The sequence below is a fragment of the Schistocerca serialis genome, chromosome 6 (assembly GCF_023864345.2).
Source record: "Schistocerca serialis cubense isolate TAMUIC-IGC-003099 chromosome 6, iqSchSeri2.2, whole genome shotgun sequence".
Taxonomy (NCBI): Eukaryota; Metazoa; Arthropoda; class Insecta; order Orthoptera; family Acrididae; genus Schistocerca; species Schistocerca serialis.
In genome coordinates this window covers 343,796,227-343,817,732 of record NC_064643.1, presented here as the reverse complement: position 1 = coordinate 343,817,732, position 21,506 = coordinate 343,796,227, and the positions used below count along the sequence as shown (strand labels likewise).

The following is a 21,506-nucleotide window of genomic DNA, read 5'->3' as shown; positions in this document are numbered from 1 at the left end:
TTAACATGCCCTTTTTTCTATGATTTTGTTAACATTTTTCCAAGGATGGCCTCTGCTTGAAGTAAACTATGATGTGATGCATGGCGATAGTCTCTGTGCTACACCTGTGCTAACGTCAGAGCATCTGGTGCTGTCTTCACAACACTGCAAAGAGCCCAATGAATACGTCAAACAGAAATTATAAAATGCAAGCAAGAACTTAATCTAGTACATATTACATAAATAAATGACAATATTATGGAAAGGATATATTGCTATTCACCAATAGCAGAGGTGTTGAGTCACAGATAGGAGCAACATAAAGACTGCCAAACAAGTAAGCTTTTGAACACACACACAAACACACACACACGCACACACACACACACACACACACACACACACACACACAAAACCTCGGTTCGGAATGCTGACAGACTGCAAGCAGCTGCACTTGTTGGGGGAAGCAATGTGGGTGGTGGGGATAAGGAGGAGGTTGTGGTGGGGAGAGGAAGGATAGCAGGGTAGGGATGGGGGACAGTAAAGTGCTGCTTGTGGGAGTGTACAGGAACAAGGTGGAGAGAGGATAGGACAGCTGGGTGCAGTCTAGAGGTTAGATGGAGGGCTAGCGTGGGGGAAGGGAGGGGGGAGGGGCAGAAAGGGAGACAAGTGAAAAGGTTGTGGGTGTGTTGGTGGAGTAGAGGGCTGAGTGCTGGAGTGGGGACAGGGAAGGGGTAGGTGCCCTCTGTCTAACCTCCCAATTGCACCTAGCTGCTCTACCCTCTTTCCACTATGTCCCTGTTCACCCCCACAAGTAGCACTTTACTGTCCCCCACCCCTACCCTGCTATCCTCCCCCTCCCTGCCCCAACCTTCTCCTTACCCTTGCCATTCAGAATGCTTCTCCCATCATGTGCAACTGCTTGGAGTCTGGTTGGCAGCCAGACACAGTGGTGATCTGTGTGTGTGTGTGTGTGTGTGTGTGTGTGTGTGTGTGTGTGTGTGTGTGATCTAATTGAAGAAGGCCCTTTTGACCAAAAGCTTACTTGTTTGACAGTCTTTTTGTTGCGCCTTTCTGCAATTCAGTGCCTCTGCTATATGATGAGTAGCAGTCTCTCCCATCCATAATATTATCGTTATTCCATCGTGGAGTTTCCATTGTTTGATTTTACATAAATAAATCACCAATTGGTTCAATCCCGCGTCCGGCCATCCTGATTTAGGTTTTCCGTGATTTCCCTAAATCCCTCCAGGCAAATGCCAGGATGGTTCCTCTGAAAGGGCGCAGCCGACTTCCTTCCCCTTCCTTCCCTGATCCGACGAGACCGATGACCTCGCAGTTTGGTCTCTTCCCACAAACAACCCCACCCCAACCCCAAATCACCAATTAACAAAATCATAACTCTCTTAATGGCAATTAATATTACTTCAGAGTTTCAATATAGAATATTTGCACATTCATTTTTAATGCTGAGATTACAGGAATTCTATACCACAGAAAATATTCATGGGAATCTTCCCAGACTAAAACTTCTAAATTTCTGTACTCTCACAATGTAATACATTTGGAATGCCGTCAGGCACCAGCTCCACTCTTGCAAACCACCAGTTCGTAAATTGTGGGAATTGTGTAACCTGTGTGTAGAGGTCTGATGCCACATACCTTTGGAAACCTATCAAAGACGTATCAAATCGACAGCATACAGAATGGCTACTATATTGTGTAGACCAACACCATGATTCCTCCCCCCATGAACCATGGACCTTGCCGTTGGTGGGGAGGCTTGCGTGCCTCAACGATGCAGATAGCTGTACCTTAGGTGCAACCACAACGGAAGGGTATCTGTTGAGGCGCCAGACAAACGTGTGGTTCCGGAAGAGGGGCAGCAGCCTTTTCAGTAGTTGCAGGGGCAACAGTCTGGATGATTGACTGATATGGCCTTGTAACATTAACCAAAACGGCCTTGCTGTTGTGGTACTGCGAACGGCTGAAAGCAAGGGGGAAACTACAGCTGTAATTTTTCCCGAGGGCATGCAGCTTTACTGTATGGTGAAATGATGATGGCGTCCTCTTGGATAAAATATTCTGGAGGTAAAATAGTCCCCCATTCAGATCTCCAGGCGGGAACTACTCCAGGACGTTGTTATCAGGAGAAAGAAAACTGGCATTCTACGGATCGGAGTGTGGAATGTCAGATCCCTTAATCGGGCAGGTAGGTTAGAAAATTTAAAAAGGGATATGAATAGGTTAAAGTTAGATATAGTGGGAATTAGTGAAGTTCGGTGGCAGGAGGAACAAGACTGCTGGTCAGGTGAATACAGGGTTATAAATACAAAATCAAATAGGGGTAAAGCAGGAGTAGGTTTAATAATGAATAAAAAGATAGGAGTGCTGGTAAGCTACTACAAACAGCATAGTGAACGTATTATAGTGGCCAAGATAGACACGAAGCCCATGCCTACTACAGTAGTACAAGTTTATATGCCAACTAGCTCTGCAGATGACGAAGAAATTGAAGAAATGTATGATGAGATAAAAGAAATTATTCAGGTAGTGAAGGGAGACGAAAATTTAATAGTCATGGGTGACTGGAATTCGACAGTAGGAAAAGGGAGAGAAGAATACATAGTAGGTGAATATGGATTGGGGGTAAGAAATGAAAGAGGAAGCTGTCTGTTAGAATTTTGCACAGAGCATAACTTAATCATAGCTAACACCTGGTTCAAGAATCATAAAGGAAGGTTGTATACATGGAAGAATCCTGGAGATACTAAAAGGTATCAGGTAGATTATATAATGGTAAGACAGAGCTTTAGGAACCAGGTTTTAAATTGTAGGACATTTCCAGGGGCGGATGTGGCCTCTGACTGCAATCTATTGGTTATGAACTGTAGATTAAAACTGAAGAGACTGCAAAAAGGTGGGAATTTAACGAGATGGGACCTGGATAAACTGAAAGAACCAGAGGTTGTACAGAGTTTCAGGGAGAGCATAAGGGAACAATTGGCAGGAATGGGGGAAAGAAATACAGTAGCTGACGAATGGGTAGCTCTGAGGGATGATTTAGTGAAGGCAGCACAGGGTCAAGTAGGTAAAAAGACGAGGGCTAGTAGAAATCCTTGGGTAACAGAAGAAATATTGAATTTAATTGACGAAAGGAGAAAATATAAAAATGCAGTAAATGAAGCAGGCAAAAAGGAATACAAACGTCTCAAAAATGAGAACAACAGGAAGTGCAAAATGGCTAAGCAGGCATGGCTAGAGGACAAATGTAAGGATGTAAAGGCTTATCTCACTAGGGGTAAGATAGATACAGCCTACAGGAAAATTAAAGGGACCTTTGGAAAAAAGAGAGCCACTTGTATGAATATCAAGAGCTCAGATTGAAACCCAGTTCTAAGCAAAGAGGGGAAAGCAGAAAGGTGGAAGGAGTATATAGAGGGTCTATACTAGGGCGATGTACTTGAGGACAATATTATGGAAATGGAAGAGGATGAAGACGAAATGGGAGATACGATACTGCGTGAAGAGTTTGACAGAGCACTGAAAGACCTGAGTCAAAACAAGGCCCCGGGAGTAGACAACATTACATTAGAACTACTGACAGCCTTGGGAGAGCCAGTCCTTTCAAAACTCTACCATCTGGTGAGCAAGATGTACGAGACAGGCGAAATACCCTCAGACTTCAAGAAGAATATAATAATTCCAGTCCCAAAGAAAGCAGGTGTTGACAGATGTAAAAATTACCGAACTATCAGTTTAATAAGTCACAGCTGCAAAATACTAACACGAATTATTTACAGACGAATGGAAAAACTGGTAGAAGCCGACCTCGGGGAAGATCAGTTTGGATTCCGTAGAAATGTTGGAACACGTGAGGCAATACTGACCTTATGACTTATCTTACAAGAAAGATTAAGGAAAGGCAAACCTACATTTCTAGCATTTGTAGACTTAGAGAAAGCTTTTGACAATGTTGACTGGAATACTCTCTTTCAAATTCTAAAGGTGGCAGGGGTAAAATACAGGGAACGAAAAGCTATTTACAATTTGTACAGAAACCAGATGGCAGTTATAAGAGTCGAGGGACATGAAAGGGAAGCAGTGGTTGGGAAGGGAGTGAGACCGGGTTGTAGCCTCTCCCCGATGTTATTCAATCTGTATATTGAGCAAGCAGTAAAGGAAACAAAAGAAAAATTTGGAGTAGGTATTAAAATCTAGGGAGAAGAAATAAAAACTTTGAGATTCGCCGATGACATTGTAATTCTATCAGAGACAGCAAAGGACTTGGAAGAGCAGTTGAACGGAATGGACAGTGTGTTGAAAGGAGGATATAAGATAAACATCAACAAAAGCAAAACGAGGATAATGGAATGTAGTCGAATTAAGTCGGGTGATGCTGAGGGAATTAGATTAGGAAATGAGACACTTAAAGTAGTAAAGGTGTTTTGCTATTTGGGGAGCAAAATAACTGATGATGGTTGAAGTAGAGAGGATATAAAATGTAGACTGGCAATGGCAAGGAAAGTGTTTCTGAAGAAGAGAAATTTGTTAACATCGAGTATAGATTTAAGTGTTAGGAAGTTGTTTCTGAAAGTATTTGTGTGGAGTGTAGCCATGTATGGAAGTGAAACATGGACAATAAATAGTTTGGACAAGAAGAGAATAGAAGCTTTCGAAATGTGGTGCTACAGAAGAATGTTGAAGATTAGGTGGATAGATCACGTAACTAATGAGGCGGTATTGAATAGGATTGGGGAGAAGAGAAGTTTGTGGTACAACTTGACTAGAAGAATGGATCGGTTGGTAGGACATGTCCTGAGGCTTCAAGGGATCACAAATTTAGCATTGGAGGGCAGCGTGGAGGGTAAAAATCGTAGAGAGAGACCAAGAATGAATACACTAAGCAGATTCAGAAGGATGTAGGTTGCAGTAGGTACTGGGAGATGAAGGAGCTTGCACAGGATAGATTAGCATGGAGAGCTGCATCAAACCAGTCTCAGGACTGAAGACCACAACAAAAACAACACCATGATTAAGCAGATGGTCATGATACGAGTGCATCTCCTAATTTTTTATGTGAAGTCTCGTAAAAAATAAACAAATGGTATTAGCATTCTACATCCTTATTCTTCGTGTCTATGTATTTGCAACCGTCTGCCGCTAGAGGGCACCAAATTGTAGCATGTAAAATAGTGGTGTGTAATGTAACTGTCGGTGCATGAGAAATACTATGCTGTAATTGAGTTTTTAATTCGAAGACTTGATCCACATATAGAGCACCCTCTCTTTGAGCATGACAATGCTGGATCACACTCAAGTGCTGCGAGATAAACAACAATCTGATGCCTTGTGCTCAGTGTCATCAATCATTCCCCATACAATTCTGACTTGATTACATCCGCTTTTCATCTGTGTACAAACTTTAAAGAACACATTTAAGGTCTTCACTTTGATAGTGATGCTGTGCAAGGAGAGGTGGGGATATGGCTCTTGCAAAAAAAGTCAAACATTCTACAGCGATGGTATGAACAAGCTGTTTTTCGCCAGGGTGAGCATGTTGAGATAAGAATATACAAGAATGAAGAATAAAGATGTAGAATGTAAATAACATTTGTTCTGTTTAAAAAGAACTTAAGAGTTTTCACATAAAAAATTCGGAGGCATTACTTTTCAAGATGTCCTCATATTTTGGGTCCCCAGCGTAAATTGTATAGGCCTGTCTTAGTATGAAGGGCTTGCTTGGGTGGACTGGCTGTAGCTATCTTGCAACAGATGTGGTTCAGAAATCTTCCAGAAATTGACTCTCAACAGTTCAGGTATTATGTTGAAAATTACCATAAGGGAGAGTTTATAAGGCTAGGCCTCCTGATCACAACTCACCCAAAGCAAAAGCCACGTATTGTAACAGGGAATGTTCATCTTGCTAAAATGCATTTGTCATTGAAGAGAGAAATACATTGACAGTTGCTGAAGTGTGCATAACGGAGCACTGATGGTTGAGGCAGTGACTTTGCAACAAGCTACTACTTCATTTGTTGTTGTTGTGGTCTTCAGTCCTGAGACTGGTTTGATGCAGCTCTCCATGCTACTCTATCCTGTGCAAGCTTCTTCATCTCCCAGTACCTACTGCAACCTACATCCTTCTGAATCTGCTTAGTGTATTCATCTCACTACTTCATTTATGGCAAATTATATTGGGGAATACCACGATTGAGAGAAACTGGGCTAATGCAGAGTAATCATCTCTGTGAAGAAAACATTCAAAATAGGGCACATTTCCTTCCTTTTCCTTCCCTGCCAAACTAATAACTAAATTTTTACTACCATAAACTGCTTATAGAGAGGGGTAATTGGTTCCTCTGTTCAATATAATGAAGGAGTATGATTACCCTTTATCCATGAGAGTGTTGAATATGTCATTGTCTGAGACTTGAGTGATAGTCCCAGGGAATGACTGATTCCAGCACAGCGTGTTATGGCAACTAGAATTCTTCTTTAGTGTGTCTGTCTTATGATAGGTTACAACTGGAGGCCCTCCATTGTGTCCTGTTCCGAGCATCTTCCTTCATCTGTTTGTTTCTTTGTTCTCTATTAATGTCATCCATTTTTCCCATTCTCTTCCTCTCAGTCCCTCTGTATTTCCCTCTATTATTCTTTGTGGTGGACAATTCCACTTGGGACTTTTTCCTCTTTCTGATCACTTCCACTAATCTTCTTACTTCCTCTATTTTCTTCATTACTATTTCGTGCTTAAATCCATCAGTCCACTTCCCCGTAAGCATTCTTCTTCAAAGCCACATTTCCAATTTTTCTAAATATCTTTCTTCATCTTCACCTTCCCAGCTACTCTTCAGTTCACACTGAAGTGCCTGGCAGAGGGTTCGTCAGACTGTTTCTGTATTGATCCACTCCTGAACAGCACTCTGGAAAAAAGAACCCTTAAATCTTTCCATGTAAACTCTTGATTTGTCATGTTATTACACTGATCATTTCTCCCTTTCTAGGTGTATAACAACAAAATACTTTCACATTGAGAGGAGAAAGCTGGTGATGGTAATTTAGTGAAAAGATCTCTCCACAACAAAAAACACCTTTATATTATTGACTGACACCCCAACTTGGATATCATATTCATGACACTCTCTCCCCTGTTTGTCAAATCCTGTCTGGTCAGGATTCCATGCCATGCACCAGTACTACAGAAGAGGATGGAGAAGCATACTGTAGGCAGCCTCTTTTGTAGATTTGTTGCATCTTCCAAGTGTTCTGCCAAGAAAACGCAGTCTTTGGTCCGTGTTCCCCCATAACATTTTCTATGTAATTGTTCCAGTTTAAGTTGTTTGTGATTGTAATCCCTAGGCATTTAGTTGAATTGACTGCCTTTAGATTTGTGTGATTTATGGTGTAAATGAAATTTAAGGATTCATTTTAGTACTCCTGTGGATCACCTTACACTTCTTATTACTTAGTCAATCATCATACATCTTTTGCATCATACAGTTACTTTGTCTAAATCATTTTGCTGTTAATTTTGATGTTCAAATGATTTTACTAGACAGCAAATGATAGCACCATCTGCAAACGATTAAAGAGAGCTGCTCATATTGTCTCCTAGATTGTTTATTCAGATTAAAGAACAGCAGAGGACATACAACACTTTCTTGAGGAATGCTAGGTACCACTTATGTTTTACTTGATGACTTTCTGTCAATTACTACAACCTGTGAACTATGACAGATTATGAATCCAGTTGCATGACTGAGTCAAAACTTCATTGGTACACATTTTTATTAGAAGCTGCTTGTGTGGAATGCTGTGGAAAGTCTTCTGGAAATGTAGAAATGTGGAATCAGTTTGAGATCTCCTGTTAATAGCATTCATTACTTAATGTGAATAAAGAGCTAGTTGTGTTTCACAAGAATGTTATTTTCTGAAACCGTGCTGTGTGTCAATAGATTGGTTTCTTTGATTTAATTCATAAGTTCAAAAATAATATATGTAACTTCTTGACAGATTCAAACAATGTGCAGCATGAGGACTTGAACCTGGGCCTTTGCTTTTTGCGGTAAAGTTCTCTACCGACTGAGCTACCCAAGCACGACTTAAGATCCATCCTCACAGTTTTACTTCTGCCAGTATCTTAACAGTGCACACACTGCTGCAGAGTGAAAATGCATTGTGAAAAGTACATGTTTGTAAAATCCTACTGGAAATCAGTATCAGTGATATAGGTCTGTAATTCAGTGGATTACTCCTATTTCCTTTCTGGAGTATTGATGTGGTCAGCGCAACATTCCAGTCTTTAGCTACGCCTTTTTCATCAAGCTAGCTGTTGTAAAAGATTGCCAAGTATGGAGCTATTATATCAGCATACTCTAAAAGGAACTTAATCAGTGTACAATCTGGACCATAGACTTGCCTTCATTAAGTGATTTAACACTAGAAGTACTGGACGTTGCCATATCCCTAGAAGTACCACATGGGACATTTTTGATGTAAAGTAAGAAACCTCTGTTTTACTGGTATTTGGTTGGTGTTCTGGGTATCACCATGCTAATAATACATGCAGGAAGACTAAAGTGTAACCAAAGGATAATTTGATCTCTAAAATGAGCAGCACACAGTCAAAAATAAATTTTCCGAAATAAAAATTCGTTTTTTTTTTTACAGAAGAAATTCCTCGCTCTTTCATCAAATATCATTAAAATAAATAATTAAAACAATGATACATGGTTTTCCTTTATAAAATGATTGAAACAGATTCCAAAACACACTGTCTTTATTACTTCTAATAGTATTTTTACTTTTACAGACAAATGAGATAAGTACAGAGTTTTTGTAAAAGATTCTGAAATGCAGCATGTGATTAAAATGCTCTGCACGTTTTCATGCTTACTGAAATCAAGTATCAAAAGCATAAGAACAAACAATTTCACTCTAGAATTATAAATATTTGGAAATATTTAGGAACATAGTAGTGGACAGAATAGTCTGAGCTGGGCACCATTCAGGCACTCAATACGAGTTTTGGCTAGACAGCTTTACCACACATACTTGTGATGTTTTGTTCTCCATTTGTTCTTTGCAGAGATAATTGATTTGACACTGCTTTCTAGTTCTTGGTGGGCAGTGCCAGTACCGACTGCCTACAAGGGCAGACAGGCTCCCTTCTGCAGTTTGCAGGGGAGCGCAAGCTCATTTGCTACTCTGTGGATAAAGTCTCATCTTGAAATCTTCTTGGAGGCAAATAACTTTAAAACTGTGTGAGCATTGATTATGGGAAGGCAAAGAATATTGTAAAAGACATGCACAGGTCATCAGCGTGTGCCAGCGCTTGGATACTTTACAGTCTTAGTCATTTGGTAAACTATATTGAATCCATCCTTAGTTTCATTATAAAACTTCAGTTCTGAAAGATTCTCCTCAGTAATCTTGTAGACCCGGCATCCAGCATACATGTTACTCAGAGTAAGGGCATTTTTTTTCTTTTTCCCTTGGTACACTATGAGAAGATTGTCACCCAACTTGTACAGGTGTGTTGCATACAACGTGTCGTCTCACTTTGCGCTGTAGAAGGGACCTCTTTGAGCGATCTCTGGAGAGTGTCAACTAAACTTGTTCCTTTCTGCTTCAGCTCATCTGCCAGTTTCATGGAGGTTAAGAAGTTATCGATTGTGATGTTAAAACCACAATTGGGGAGTGGCTGTGTTACTTCATAATGACACAGTGACCAAGATCCTGCTTGGATCACGAGTTTCATGTTTTCCCCAGGAAGGGAATCCTTCAGGAAGCAGTGCTTGTCAGCATCACACAGAAGCCAGTATTTTATCCCATACTATCAGGTTTACTCGGCATGTACTATACGAATGTCTGGTTTGTAGCAGGCAGTGCAATTGTCAGTAAGTAGATTCCATATTTCTGAAGCAAGGCAAAATTTGTCAGTTGACTTGTGTTGTCTCATTGATGACATAGAATCAAACCTAAAGTGACTGCATATTTCTGCAAATCCATTCCTTGGCATGGTGCTTTAAAAGAAAGGTGTTCCCTTGTATTGCTTCGTAAGTCTTCGTATGAAATGCTCTGAGCGCCATGTACTCGACAAGTGTAGAGTGATCCAGTGAAAGCATCTAGTTCCTTTAAGCCTAGGAACCATTCATTATTACCAAGTGTGCTCTGAGCCTTTTCTTCAGTGTACTTTTTTATTAGTTTCAGGATCGGGTCATTGACTAATAGCAGCAACCCAAAGAGTGGAGAGTCACCTACAGCGTGTCATCTGGCATGTCCATTGGCCTTTGTGTCTCCCACAATACATTCTGGGTGCAGCATGTACTGAAAGCAGTGCTGATATAAAGCATAGTCTGACCTCTATACTCAAACATCTCGTGAATAATGTCAAGCATGCTCAGAACAGTTTAAGAGTCTGAAAACCTGTGTTATTGACCGCAGACTGCATTAAAATGCATATGGGTCAAAAATGACCCACGTGGTACTCCAGGTATAACAGGTAAATTTTTCATACTTCTAGGTGGACTAGGGGAATGAAATCTTGATGATGATGATGATGATGATGATGATGATGATGATGATGATACTTGGTTTTGTGGGGCACTCAACTGCACGGTCATCAGCGCCCGTACAAATTCTCAATTTTTATACAGTACAATTTTTAACTTAATCCAATCTAGCCACTGTCATGAATGATGATGAAAATCTTGGTGAGTTGTACAATCCCATAAATGATTAAAGTCACGGCAGTGTTTGTCCCTGTGATAACTATGGAAGGGGATAGGGCCATTGACAGACCCTTTTGGGTCAAAAGTGACCCACGTGGTGCTCCTAGTGTTAAGTTACTGCGCTACACTGAGGATATCAATCAAGTTTCTCATATTTGTTGTTGTATTTGATCCGAGTTCTGGAATATTTACTTCACCTTCTTTGGTGAAGGAATTTTAGAGAACCATGTTTAGTAAGTCCACTTTAGTGGCACTGTGATCGATAACATTACAATTGCTGTTGTGCAGTGAAGGTGGAAATTGGGTCCTGTCACTGACATGCTTTACATAACACCAGAATATGTTTGGATCTTTTTCCACTTTGCAAGGAAGAGTTTCATTGTGGAAGCTATTAAAAGCATCTTGCATTGAAGTGTGTACTAAATTTCAAGCTTCCTGTAAAACATTGCCAATCTTAGAGGCATTGCATTCTTTTAAATTGGGCGTGCTTTTTTTGTTGCTTCTGCAACTGTGTTCTGACCTGCTTTGTGTACCATCGAGCATCAGCTCCATCTCTTATTAATTTATTTGGTATAAATGTCTCAGTTGCTTTTTCTTTGAATTTATTCCAAATCTGGTCTGTGCTGACATTGTTAGTTTGGAAGGTATGGACTCTCTCTCTTAGAAAGACATCATGTGAATTTTTATCTGTGTTTTTAAGTAGATCTGTGCTTGGAGTGAATAGTGGAAAGAATTTCAGCAAATCCCAGTTCAAAGTTTGACAACTGATGCAAAATCCTGTATTGGTGGCAAAAAATTGTTTCAGTGCTTATTTTATTCACAAACTAATTATAAAACTGGATTTCTGTTTAAAATAAAGTTGAGTCACTGATGTTCAACATCAAAGTTAGCGCGCATTAAGAATTGTGGACTTCACCCATTGTACACACGTGGAATTCTTCATTCTGTATTTGAGCTCCGATGATAACTTTGTAAAATATGGTCCTGCAGGCTCTTATGAATTATTAATAAATTAATAGATAAAGCAGAGGTATTCAGGAACATAATTATTTATTCTATACAAATACTGGGAAAACACAGTAAACAACAATTATTTACAAAAAATTCATGGGCCTTCATCTTTGTTATCTGTACCAGGTAAATACTCCCAGCACTGCTTGATGTTGGTAAATTTTGGTAAAAATAATGAAACGCTGGAGAAATGAAAGGTAACAGCTCCCTCAAATCTTCCTTTTTCTCCGGTGAAATGTTGCATGGTTCGGAATACTTCAGAAGAGGTTTCAATGTTTGCTGTTTTCCTCACCTCCTGGAGCTCACAGTATTAAATGGTTCATCTTTTTCCAGCGATATTTTATAAAGAATAATCCCTGGCTGGTATTTTTTGAATTTAAGCCACCTGACCAAACTCCTTTGCAATGGATTACCACCATCGTCTTCGGTGCAGTTTTGTCAGAGGGCCGTGTAATCAAGAAAATTGTTTCTCTGTATTTCAATGCCAGTTAAATGCATTTCTTCCCAGTTTGTCTAACCAATTGCATCCAGTCATGTGGGTGTTCTGTAGGTTTGTTGAAAGTTTTCGTCTTCTGCTGTGTCATATTAGCTTATTACAGGCTGCTTTGTTGAAGTTTCGGGTATGTCCTTGAAATTCACATGCCAGATGCATATTCAGTTTATAGTACAGATCTCTTTTGATCACAAGACCTTGGGAGCAAATGATTTGTAGTAGTATCTTGGAAAGTCTTCATGTACTCCACTTCCCTTAAGATCTTCTGTCTGCACAGTGATAATACCCATTTGAGAAACAAGTGCCAATGATACAGAACTCTGTTCTCCATTGAAAATGGTGGGGGAGGGAGACATGATTCTGTCGGATTTCTGGACACATGGATTTATGCAAATTACTTTTAAAATACATATGTTTTACATTTGATGAGGTTAGAAAAATCTGTTTACTGTTTAATCTGGATCTGAAAATCAGATGAACAGGATTCGTGTTTTTAAGATTATTTGGAGTACATGTTACTGCACCTGATTTAGAAGGCATGAAAATTTTAATATCTCAATATATTTTCTGAGTGCTATGTGAAGGGTGTGTGTGTGTGTGTGTGTGTGTGTGTGTGTGTGTGTGTGTGTGTGTGTGTGTGTGTGTGTGAGAGAGAGAGAGAGAGAGAGAGAGAGAGAGAGAGAGAGAGAGAGAGAGAGAGAGAGAGACTAAGTATGATTGTAAGTTAGTTTTTATATTGTTAGTGTATTGATTTGAGAATGTTGAACTACATATCTTGCTAGTTATTTTTGTAATGGCTATGCCAATGTTGTTGTAGAGCACCTTGGTACTAAATAATAATATTTTTTTTAGGAGTTGACAGTAGCTATTTCATTTGTAGGCATTTTGGACACATTTATTTAAGAACATGGTTTTCAGATTATGACTAGAAATATTGCTTATTTTCATTTGTGTGTGTACTAGGTGATAGATTTGTGTCTGATCTTTGCAGATGAAGATGAAAGAAATCATTGTAGCTATATATGACCTACTAAAATTTCTTCAGTTACAGTAAGATAAAACTGATACAATTTTGATGTGTATAATTTGCAACCATTTCATCTTTGAAGTCTGTGCCTGGTATGTGTTTTGATGTTCTGCTGTGTTGGTTTTAGGTAAGCGAGAATGTGTTTTTTCTTATTTAATTCTTTACCTGACCTAAATAATCTTCATTACAGGAAATTCTTGCAGCATGAAAATCAGAAAGTTGCCAGCTATTCTTCAATGGTAATTTATAATGTACTTTTGGGCCATAATCAGATTTCTGAAGATATTGATGCAGCTGGCCTGGAAATTATAATTGACCGTGCCATTAATGACTGTGAATTTGCGTAAGTTTGAAAAAACCTTTTTATTCCTCCTTTTTTCCTCCTTGCTGTCAGTCAACAGATGTACACGGTTGTCCCAGTTCTGTTAGGAAAATAAGTTATGGATTATGTTCACAGGATCACTTTATTTATTCAAAATACCCTTTCCCCTAAATCAAAACACAACAGAAATCATTTTAAAAGTCTTTTGAAACAGTCACTGTAAACCTTTTTTGGAGTTGCATTTAGTACTACAGTACAGTTTTCTTGTACATCCTTAACAGTGTCATAATTGTGTCCTTTCATTGCCAACTTCAATTTGGGGAATTACCAGAAGTTGACTGGGGGCCAAATGTGGTGAATACAGTGGTGACCCAGGACTCTGACCATAAAATGGATCAAACATTCGTGCACAATCTTCACTTTGTGGGCTGGGGTGTCGTCATGGAGGAACAACTAGGACCAACCTCTTGGTATTCAGTTGAATTCGATGAATTCTCACATACAAATGCTGGAGGACTCAAAAAAAACTTTGTTGCCTCACTACTCCAGTGCCATGTTTTGATGAGTGTGCAGAAATGTACCGTAAAGTTCATGATCAGGATTCATGCTGCAGTGATGCTAGCACTTTGATTTTGTACACAACTGTTTTTGAAACTTCAAGGATCGCAACACCTTAACTCACCATAAGCCAGCATTGCAGTTTGGAATTTGATACAAGCAGTGACTACTTAACTGAGACACACTGTGTTTGACATTCTTGTCACTTATTTCTGCTACTCCTGTTGTGAAAGTTTTCTTACATCATACTTGAAATTTTTGTTATATACTCCATAACTTTCTCAAAGTCCAAACCCATACCAAAGTCTTGGAACATAGGCAACAGCATGAAGCAGGGGACTGCCAGTAGAGTGAAGTGCAATGGGGGCATGTGCTCCATGACTGGTACAGTAACTGTGAAGGCCATACAGAAGCACTCAAAACTGCTGTCAAAGTGACACTCTGGTGAAGCTGTGATTACCACAAACCAACAGTGGGTAAATAGGAGCTCTCCAAAGTGGAACAAGTTTCATTACAAAAATTGGATTTAAAGGTACACGACAGGGAAATGGGCATGGATTATAATTTGGAACATCAAAGAGTCCAACTCTGGAAGGGAAATGGAAAATCTTGTTGGCACAATGGAAAAATAAAAACTGAATGTGTTACAGGGTCGCACAAACAGAATGGAGATATGAAGGAAAGTGTGAATTGAGGAACGGGTTTAGACTGTACTAGGTAGATGGTGAGGAGGACACCAAAAATGGAGTTGAGAAGTAGTGAGAGTTGGACTGAAAGAGGAAGTATTTGGAATAGATGGGAGAAAGATAAAGACCAGAATATTATTGAAGGGGAAAACAGTGATGATACTAAAAGTTTATGCCTCTTAGGTGAGGTGCATATATGAGGAAACAGAAGAGATTATAGAAGGAGATGACAGGGAACAGCACAATTATAATGAGAAATTTGAATTTACATTGATTGACGATTGGAAATTCAGGGTATGATGTGTGTGTGTGTGTGTGTGTGTGTGTGTGTGTGTGTGTGTGTGTGTGTGTGTGTGTGTGAGAGAGAGAGAGAGAGAGAGAGAGAGAGAGATAAGGTAACATGGTACAGCACTGATTGATCCAAAAATAAATCAGTGGTTGAATATACATTAACAACAGATGAAGTGACAAGAAACAAAGCAGACTTCAATGTAATACCACGAGATGCCTCAGAGGCCTTAGATGACCACCATTGGCTTTATTAATGAACATCAGAGAAATAAAGGAGATTCTGGACTTAAAGAAGCAGTTTTAAAGAAGAGTAAAACATTTGGGGTATGGTTTCAACAAAGTACATTAGAAGAAAGAGAAGCGCAGAGATTGAGGAGGAGGAGATTGTCAGAGAATGTAAAAATACTTTAGAAATATGGGAATGAGGTAGAGAAGGTGATGGACCTGAAAGAGCTGAGCAGGGCAAATTTTGATGATTTTCTGCATCCAAACAGAACAGTGGAGCTGAATAGAGATATAGGACAGATGGAGGATGGGGCTGGAAATGGAAAAACGATTTATTGTGAATAGAAGTGGAGGAAGTACTTATGTACGTGAAAGGACGAAAAGAATCAGGTATAGATGAATAAAGGGTGAACTGATCAGAGATGCAGAAGAGGTGGGGATGCTGTGGCTGTATAAAGTTATGAGTGCTGTATGGAATACAATGAGAACTCCAGAATATTTGCAGTGAGCCAGCTGCAGGAACATCACTTTGAGTATGGGAGAGGTCTACTGGTGGTCTTCCTGAATTTACGGAAAGTATATGTCGCTCTATTGAGAAATAAAGTTTGGGAGTCACTAAGGAGAGGGATAGGTAAGCAAATAGCATTGAGGTACAATAATAGTACCAGGGAAGTGTAAGTTGTCTGAGAATCGGAAGAGGAGAACAGGATGGCTGCCACAGAGAAACAGACTGAAAAAATTAATTGCACTAGTTCCATTACTTTTGCTAGTGGTGATGGATAATGACACAAATTGCAAGAGATGGGAGACAAGATGATAGCAATGCTGTTTGCTGATGATTTGACAATATGGGGAACAGTGAGGAGGCAGACAGAAGCAATTAGATGTTTGGGAAGAAGTTTTACAAGAGTACAGTGTAAAATTCAATGGATAGAAGTGTGAGCAGGTGGACACAACAAGAAAAAAAAAAGGATAGATCTATAGTAAAACTATAGCAACTAAAAACAGTGGAAAGTTTCAAGGAGTATAATGCAAGAAAATAGAAGCAGTGATGAAGAAATGAACAACCTAGGCAAATTGATAGATTTATTATAAGTATGAGAGGAATAGTGTGGAACAACAAAGCCAAGCCCCCCTTCCTGAAAACTTAGAATGTGGCATACCAAACATATTATATGACACTTCTGTTGTGTGTTGCAGAGAACAGGGTCATGAAGGAAAGGGGAACAGGTACGATGCGAATAAGTGAGATGAAGTTTTGGAGAAGTTAGGTAGTTATAACAAAAATGGAAAAAGATGAGAAATAAAGGGGTTAAGTAGATAATATGTGACTGAGGAAGAAAGATCAAAATAGTGTGGGCATTTGAAGAGAATGGGCGGAGATGAAGATTCCTCGGAAGATGGTTGAGATGAAGGTGGAGGGCAGGAGCTCATGGGGCAATCTCAGAGCAAATTGACTGTAAAGAGTGAAAGAAAGCATCCAAAAGATAGCAGAAGACTGGGCCAGAATAGTGATGGTTGTGGGAATACTGGAGAAGATTTGTAATTTTTTGTAATTTATTTGTGTGAAACATGTAATTACATGCATAGCAATTGGTAGTACAATACAACAGCATACAATCTAATTTTACTTTATAACAGGAACTTAAGAATGTCATCCAAATTATTTGACATAATAATACCTTAGATTTTAGTTTCTACAGTAGGCTATAGAAGCAGTCCTCAATGAGCCACGATTTTAGATGTTTTTTGAATGTTTCTGCAGTTATTACCTTCAGTTCATTTGGCAGTGCATTGAAGTATTTTGCTCCATTAATATATGGACTGTTTGTAGTGTTTTTCAGTCTTCTGTGTATCATATGGTAATTTTGTACTTGTCTAGTATTGTGATCATGAATTTCTGCGTTACGACAGGTATATTTCTTATCTTCTACAGTTAATACTATTGTTTCAAACATATACATTGAATAGATAGTCAGAATTTTAAATTCTATAAACAATTCCTTACATGATGTTCTAGCATCTTTTTTGCCTAATATTCTCTAGGCTTTTTTCTGGAGTTTAAATACTCTGTCTACATGAGTTTTGGAAGCCCTGCCCCACAGTTCAAGACCATATGCTAGAAATGGATGTATTAAACCAAAATACATCATCCTCATTGTTTGGGTATTGACATATGCAGCTATTCTTCTGAAAACATACAGGCTGGATGATAGCCATCCACATACATTGTCAATTTGTTGTGTCCATAGTAGTTTATTATCTATGCATACCTAGGAATTTACACTCACTGCTGATTTTCCCTATGGTATTACTATCTTGAGAATCAATACAAGTTTGCAAATCACCAACATTGAAGGGGACTATATTTGTGTTTTGTAAGTTGACTTTTAGATTGTCATTTTCAAACTTTTCCTTTGCAATATCTATAAATGTTTTTACCTCTATGCCAAGATTAAGAATATCATTTCCTCAACAAAGGCCTGAAGTGTCATCTGTATACATTGTAATGAAGGTATCATTTTTTACTATCTTTGGGAAGTCGTTGACGTAACACATAAAAAGGAAGGGACCAATTATCGATCCCTGAGGCACACCAAATTTAATACTCCTGACCCTTGATGTATTACTTTTTAATGTTTCTCCACTATTGTGTGTGATTGAGGTACACTGTCTTCTGTTTTTTAAATGTGATGTGATGAGGTTCAATAATTTTCCACTTATGCCATCTCTAGCCAGTTTTGACAGAAGTACCTTATGATCAACCCTATCGAAAGCCTTTGATAGGTCTAGGAAAATTCCAGCTACTTACATGCCTTCATCAATTTTGTCAAGAGCTCTCAGTATAAATTGAAGTGTTGCAGTCATGGTGCTATGACCACTTCTGAAACCATGCTGAAAATCTCCCAGGATGTTGTGCTTATTATAATGGTCCAACATATATTTCTATTATAATGGTCCAACATATATTTCAGAATTAAGATAGAGCTGATTCTGTTCCATGCAAACCCTGCCGGTAGGGGCAACTACATGGTGGTGGTGGCAGTGGTGACTGGCTTTGAAATATTATCTTTGTCTTGAAATTTTCTTGGCAGATAGAATAGTTCTTCCTTTTTGGGCATGCATGTGGTACAAAATTATTTCTTCTTCTCATACTTCAAATACACCATCTGTTTTACACTTCCCCCCAGGGGGTCCACATCTCTTTTGTGGATACGTGCGTGGCGAGCACGGGGCCCCGAGCTATTGCAGCCTTCTTTCTCTCCAGGGCTGCATTTCCTTCCCCTTCCCCTCCTTTCCCCTCCTTGCTCCTTTCCCGTCGCCCCCTCCTCTCCCTCTCTTGGTGTCCTTGCTTATGTTCGCCCCCGCTATCCTCCTGGTCCTGTTGGTTTTACACTCCGGCTTTGTTGCGTAATCATCTCCTCCTTTTGGCATTCCTTGGTCCCCCTCTGGGGTTTGACCTCCATTACAAAATTTCTCCTCCGTAGTGTGAGCCATTTGGGGAAGAGCACCTTACCTAGTGTCTCCGACGTGCGCCCTCCTAGTACATTCCACCTTTTCTTTCACGTCGTTGTCTGATGCTAGGGTGCATAGCCAGCACGGTAGCCAGCCCGTGTGGTGGGGTCGCTATGTACCCTTTTGGTTGAGCCCCCTGGACACACAGGGATCACACTTCTGATACCTGAGCTGTGACCTCCTCATGCATGCCTTGGAGTGGTTGCTCGTCATCCTGGAGCATCGGAATTCCCGGCAATGGTCGCCGTGCCAGACGGCCCTTGCTGTGGCTGGGTGGCGCCCGTGAGGAGAGCCCCTGATTGGAGTGGGTGGTATCAGGGCGGACGCTATGCAAATGAAACGCATACGGGTCCAGAACTCTGGCCGTTCTTCTGCGGCCGTCTCTTTGCGTGAAACTGATTCCTCAGGTGCTGCTTCTCTTGCCCCTTCAGCCTTCCCTTCCATGGCTACCCCCTGGGAAGAGGGTCAGGCCCGTCGTCTAGGGGCAAAACCTTTCCCCCGTTATCTAGTTTGCACCAGGACTGATGGAGATACTTTCACCAGTGTCAAATCTTTATTCTTTGTGGAACACATTGAAGACAAGTTTGGCGAAGTGGACTCCTTGAGCAAGATGCGGTCAGGTTCATTGCTGATAAAAACTACTTCAGCTGCCCAATCTGCAGCCCTTCGTGCCTGTACCCATCTTGGCACAATTCCTGTGTCCGTTACCCCCCACCAGTCTCTAAATATGGTACAAGGTGTGATTTTTCACAGGGACCTCATCCTTCAAACTGATGAGGAACTTCGGGACAATCTCGGACGGCGGGGTGTTCACTTTGTTCGGCGTGTTCAGAAGGGTCCTAAAGACAATCGTATTGATACTGGTGCCTTTATCCTGGCCTTTGAAGGGGATACCCTTCCTGAGAAAGTTAAGATTATGGTCTATCGCTGTGATGTGAAGCCGTACATCCCACCTCCTATGAGGTGTTTTAAGTGCTTGCGGTTTGGTCACATGTCTTCCTGCTGTTCCCAGGCCCCTCTCTGTGGTGACTGTGGACGTCCACTCCATGAGGGGAGTCCCTGTGTTCCCCCTCCTGTATGTATAAATTGTCATGGTAGTCATTCTCCACGTTCACCAGATTGCCCCGTATATAAGAAGGAAAAAAAGATACAGGAGTATAAGTCCCTCGATCGTTTAACCTACACAGAGGCCCGTAAGAAATGTGCAAGACTTCACCCTGTGTCCATGACATCTAGTTACGCCTTGGTTACATCTTCACCCCTTCCTCCCCCTTCCTTACCCCCATCCCGGACTCCTCTCCTCCCCCCATCCCCTGCGGCTCCCACACCTTCTCCTATGGGTGCTGCTCCCCCTCCCCAGCCGGAGAAGTGTCCCACTCCTTCGGCGTCTGCTGCTCAAGGGCGCCTCTCCCGGGATGCCCCTTCCCGGCACCTTCCAGGCCAAAGGTCTGCTGCCTCGCGACGACCGCGAGAGCCGCGGTCTGTCGGCCCCCAAGTTGCCCAGTCTCTTTCTGTTCCTGATCTTGCTGCAGCTGGCTCCTTCATGCCACACAGCCCTCCTCGATCTCAGCCTGAATGGAAGAAGAAACATAAGTCCTGGGACAAAGAGCCTCTGGTGTCACCGGAGGTCCCTTCCCCGACTTCACAACCGGATTCTGACCTGTCGTTCATGGATATCTCCCCCTCCTTGTCGGTGACCAGAGGGGGGGGGGGGGGGGGGGGGACCGGCAGTATGACGGGATTTAAAGTGTTCAGCCCCCATTCAAACCATTGTTCTGTGGTTCTCCAATGGAATTGTAATGGATACTATCGTCACCTTCCGGAATTGAAATCCCTTCTTTCGTCCTACTCTGCAGCTTGTGTGGTTCTCCAGGAATCTCATTTTACTGATGCTCACTCACCGACCCTCCGTGGGTTCCGTGTTTTCTGTCAAAATCGGGTCGGACCCCTCCGGGCTTCTGGTGGCGTTTGTACATTGGTCCGTACAGACATTACTAGCACGTGGATTCCTCTTCAAACTGCATTGGAAGCGGTTGCTGTTAGGGTCCACTTTGACTCTGCAATCACAGTTTGCAATCTTTATCTCCCTCCTGACAGGACTCTTACACCTGCTACCTTAACCGCCCTTCTTCAGCAACTTCCTCCTCCCTTCCTCCTCCTTGGGGATTTTAATGCTCATCATCCTTTGTGGGGCAGTGCCTTTCCATCTAGACGAGGTCTTCTTATAAACCAATTTATTGCAGACCACGACCTGTGCCTTCTTAATGATGGCTCCCCTACTCATTTTAGTGCCGGTCATGGTACCTTTTCTGCCATTGATCTTTCTCTTTCTTCTACCTCTCTCCTCCCTTCATTACACTGGTCGCCACACGACGACCTTTGTGATAGTGACCATTTCCCGTTGATTATCACGCTCCCTTCCCATTCCCCGATGGCCAGGTTGCCTCGTTGGTCTTTCCAATGCGCCGATTGGCCTCTATACACTGCACAGGTCGCGTTTTCTCCCTCTTTGTCGGGTTGTATTGATGACGTCCTCCGTGACGTGTCTGACGCGATTGTTCACGCTGCTAGCCTTGCTGTCCCGCGCTCATCTGGACCATTTCATCACCGGCAAGTCCCGTGGTGGAGTACGGCTATTGCCATTGCCATCCGTGATCGCCGT

The 21,506-nt window shown here is 41.1% G+C and overlaps 1 protein-coding gene across 2 annotated transcripts in view; it reads left to right on the top strand.

Annotated features, from left to right (window-relative positions):
- LOC126484148 (ataxin-10) overlaps nucleotides 1–21,506 on the top strand; it is a 97,527-nt gene that overhangs the window by 31,754 nt on the left and 44,267 nt on the right. For both annotated transcript variants that reach the window (XM_050107545.1, XM_050107546.1), the window contains one exon: nucleotides 13,437–13,589. In XM_050107545.1, coding sequence (XP_049963502.1) covers nucleotides 13,437–13,589 — 153 coding nt within the window. The remainder of the gene's footprint in view (nucleotides 1–13,436; nucleotides 13,590–21,506) is intronic.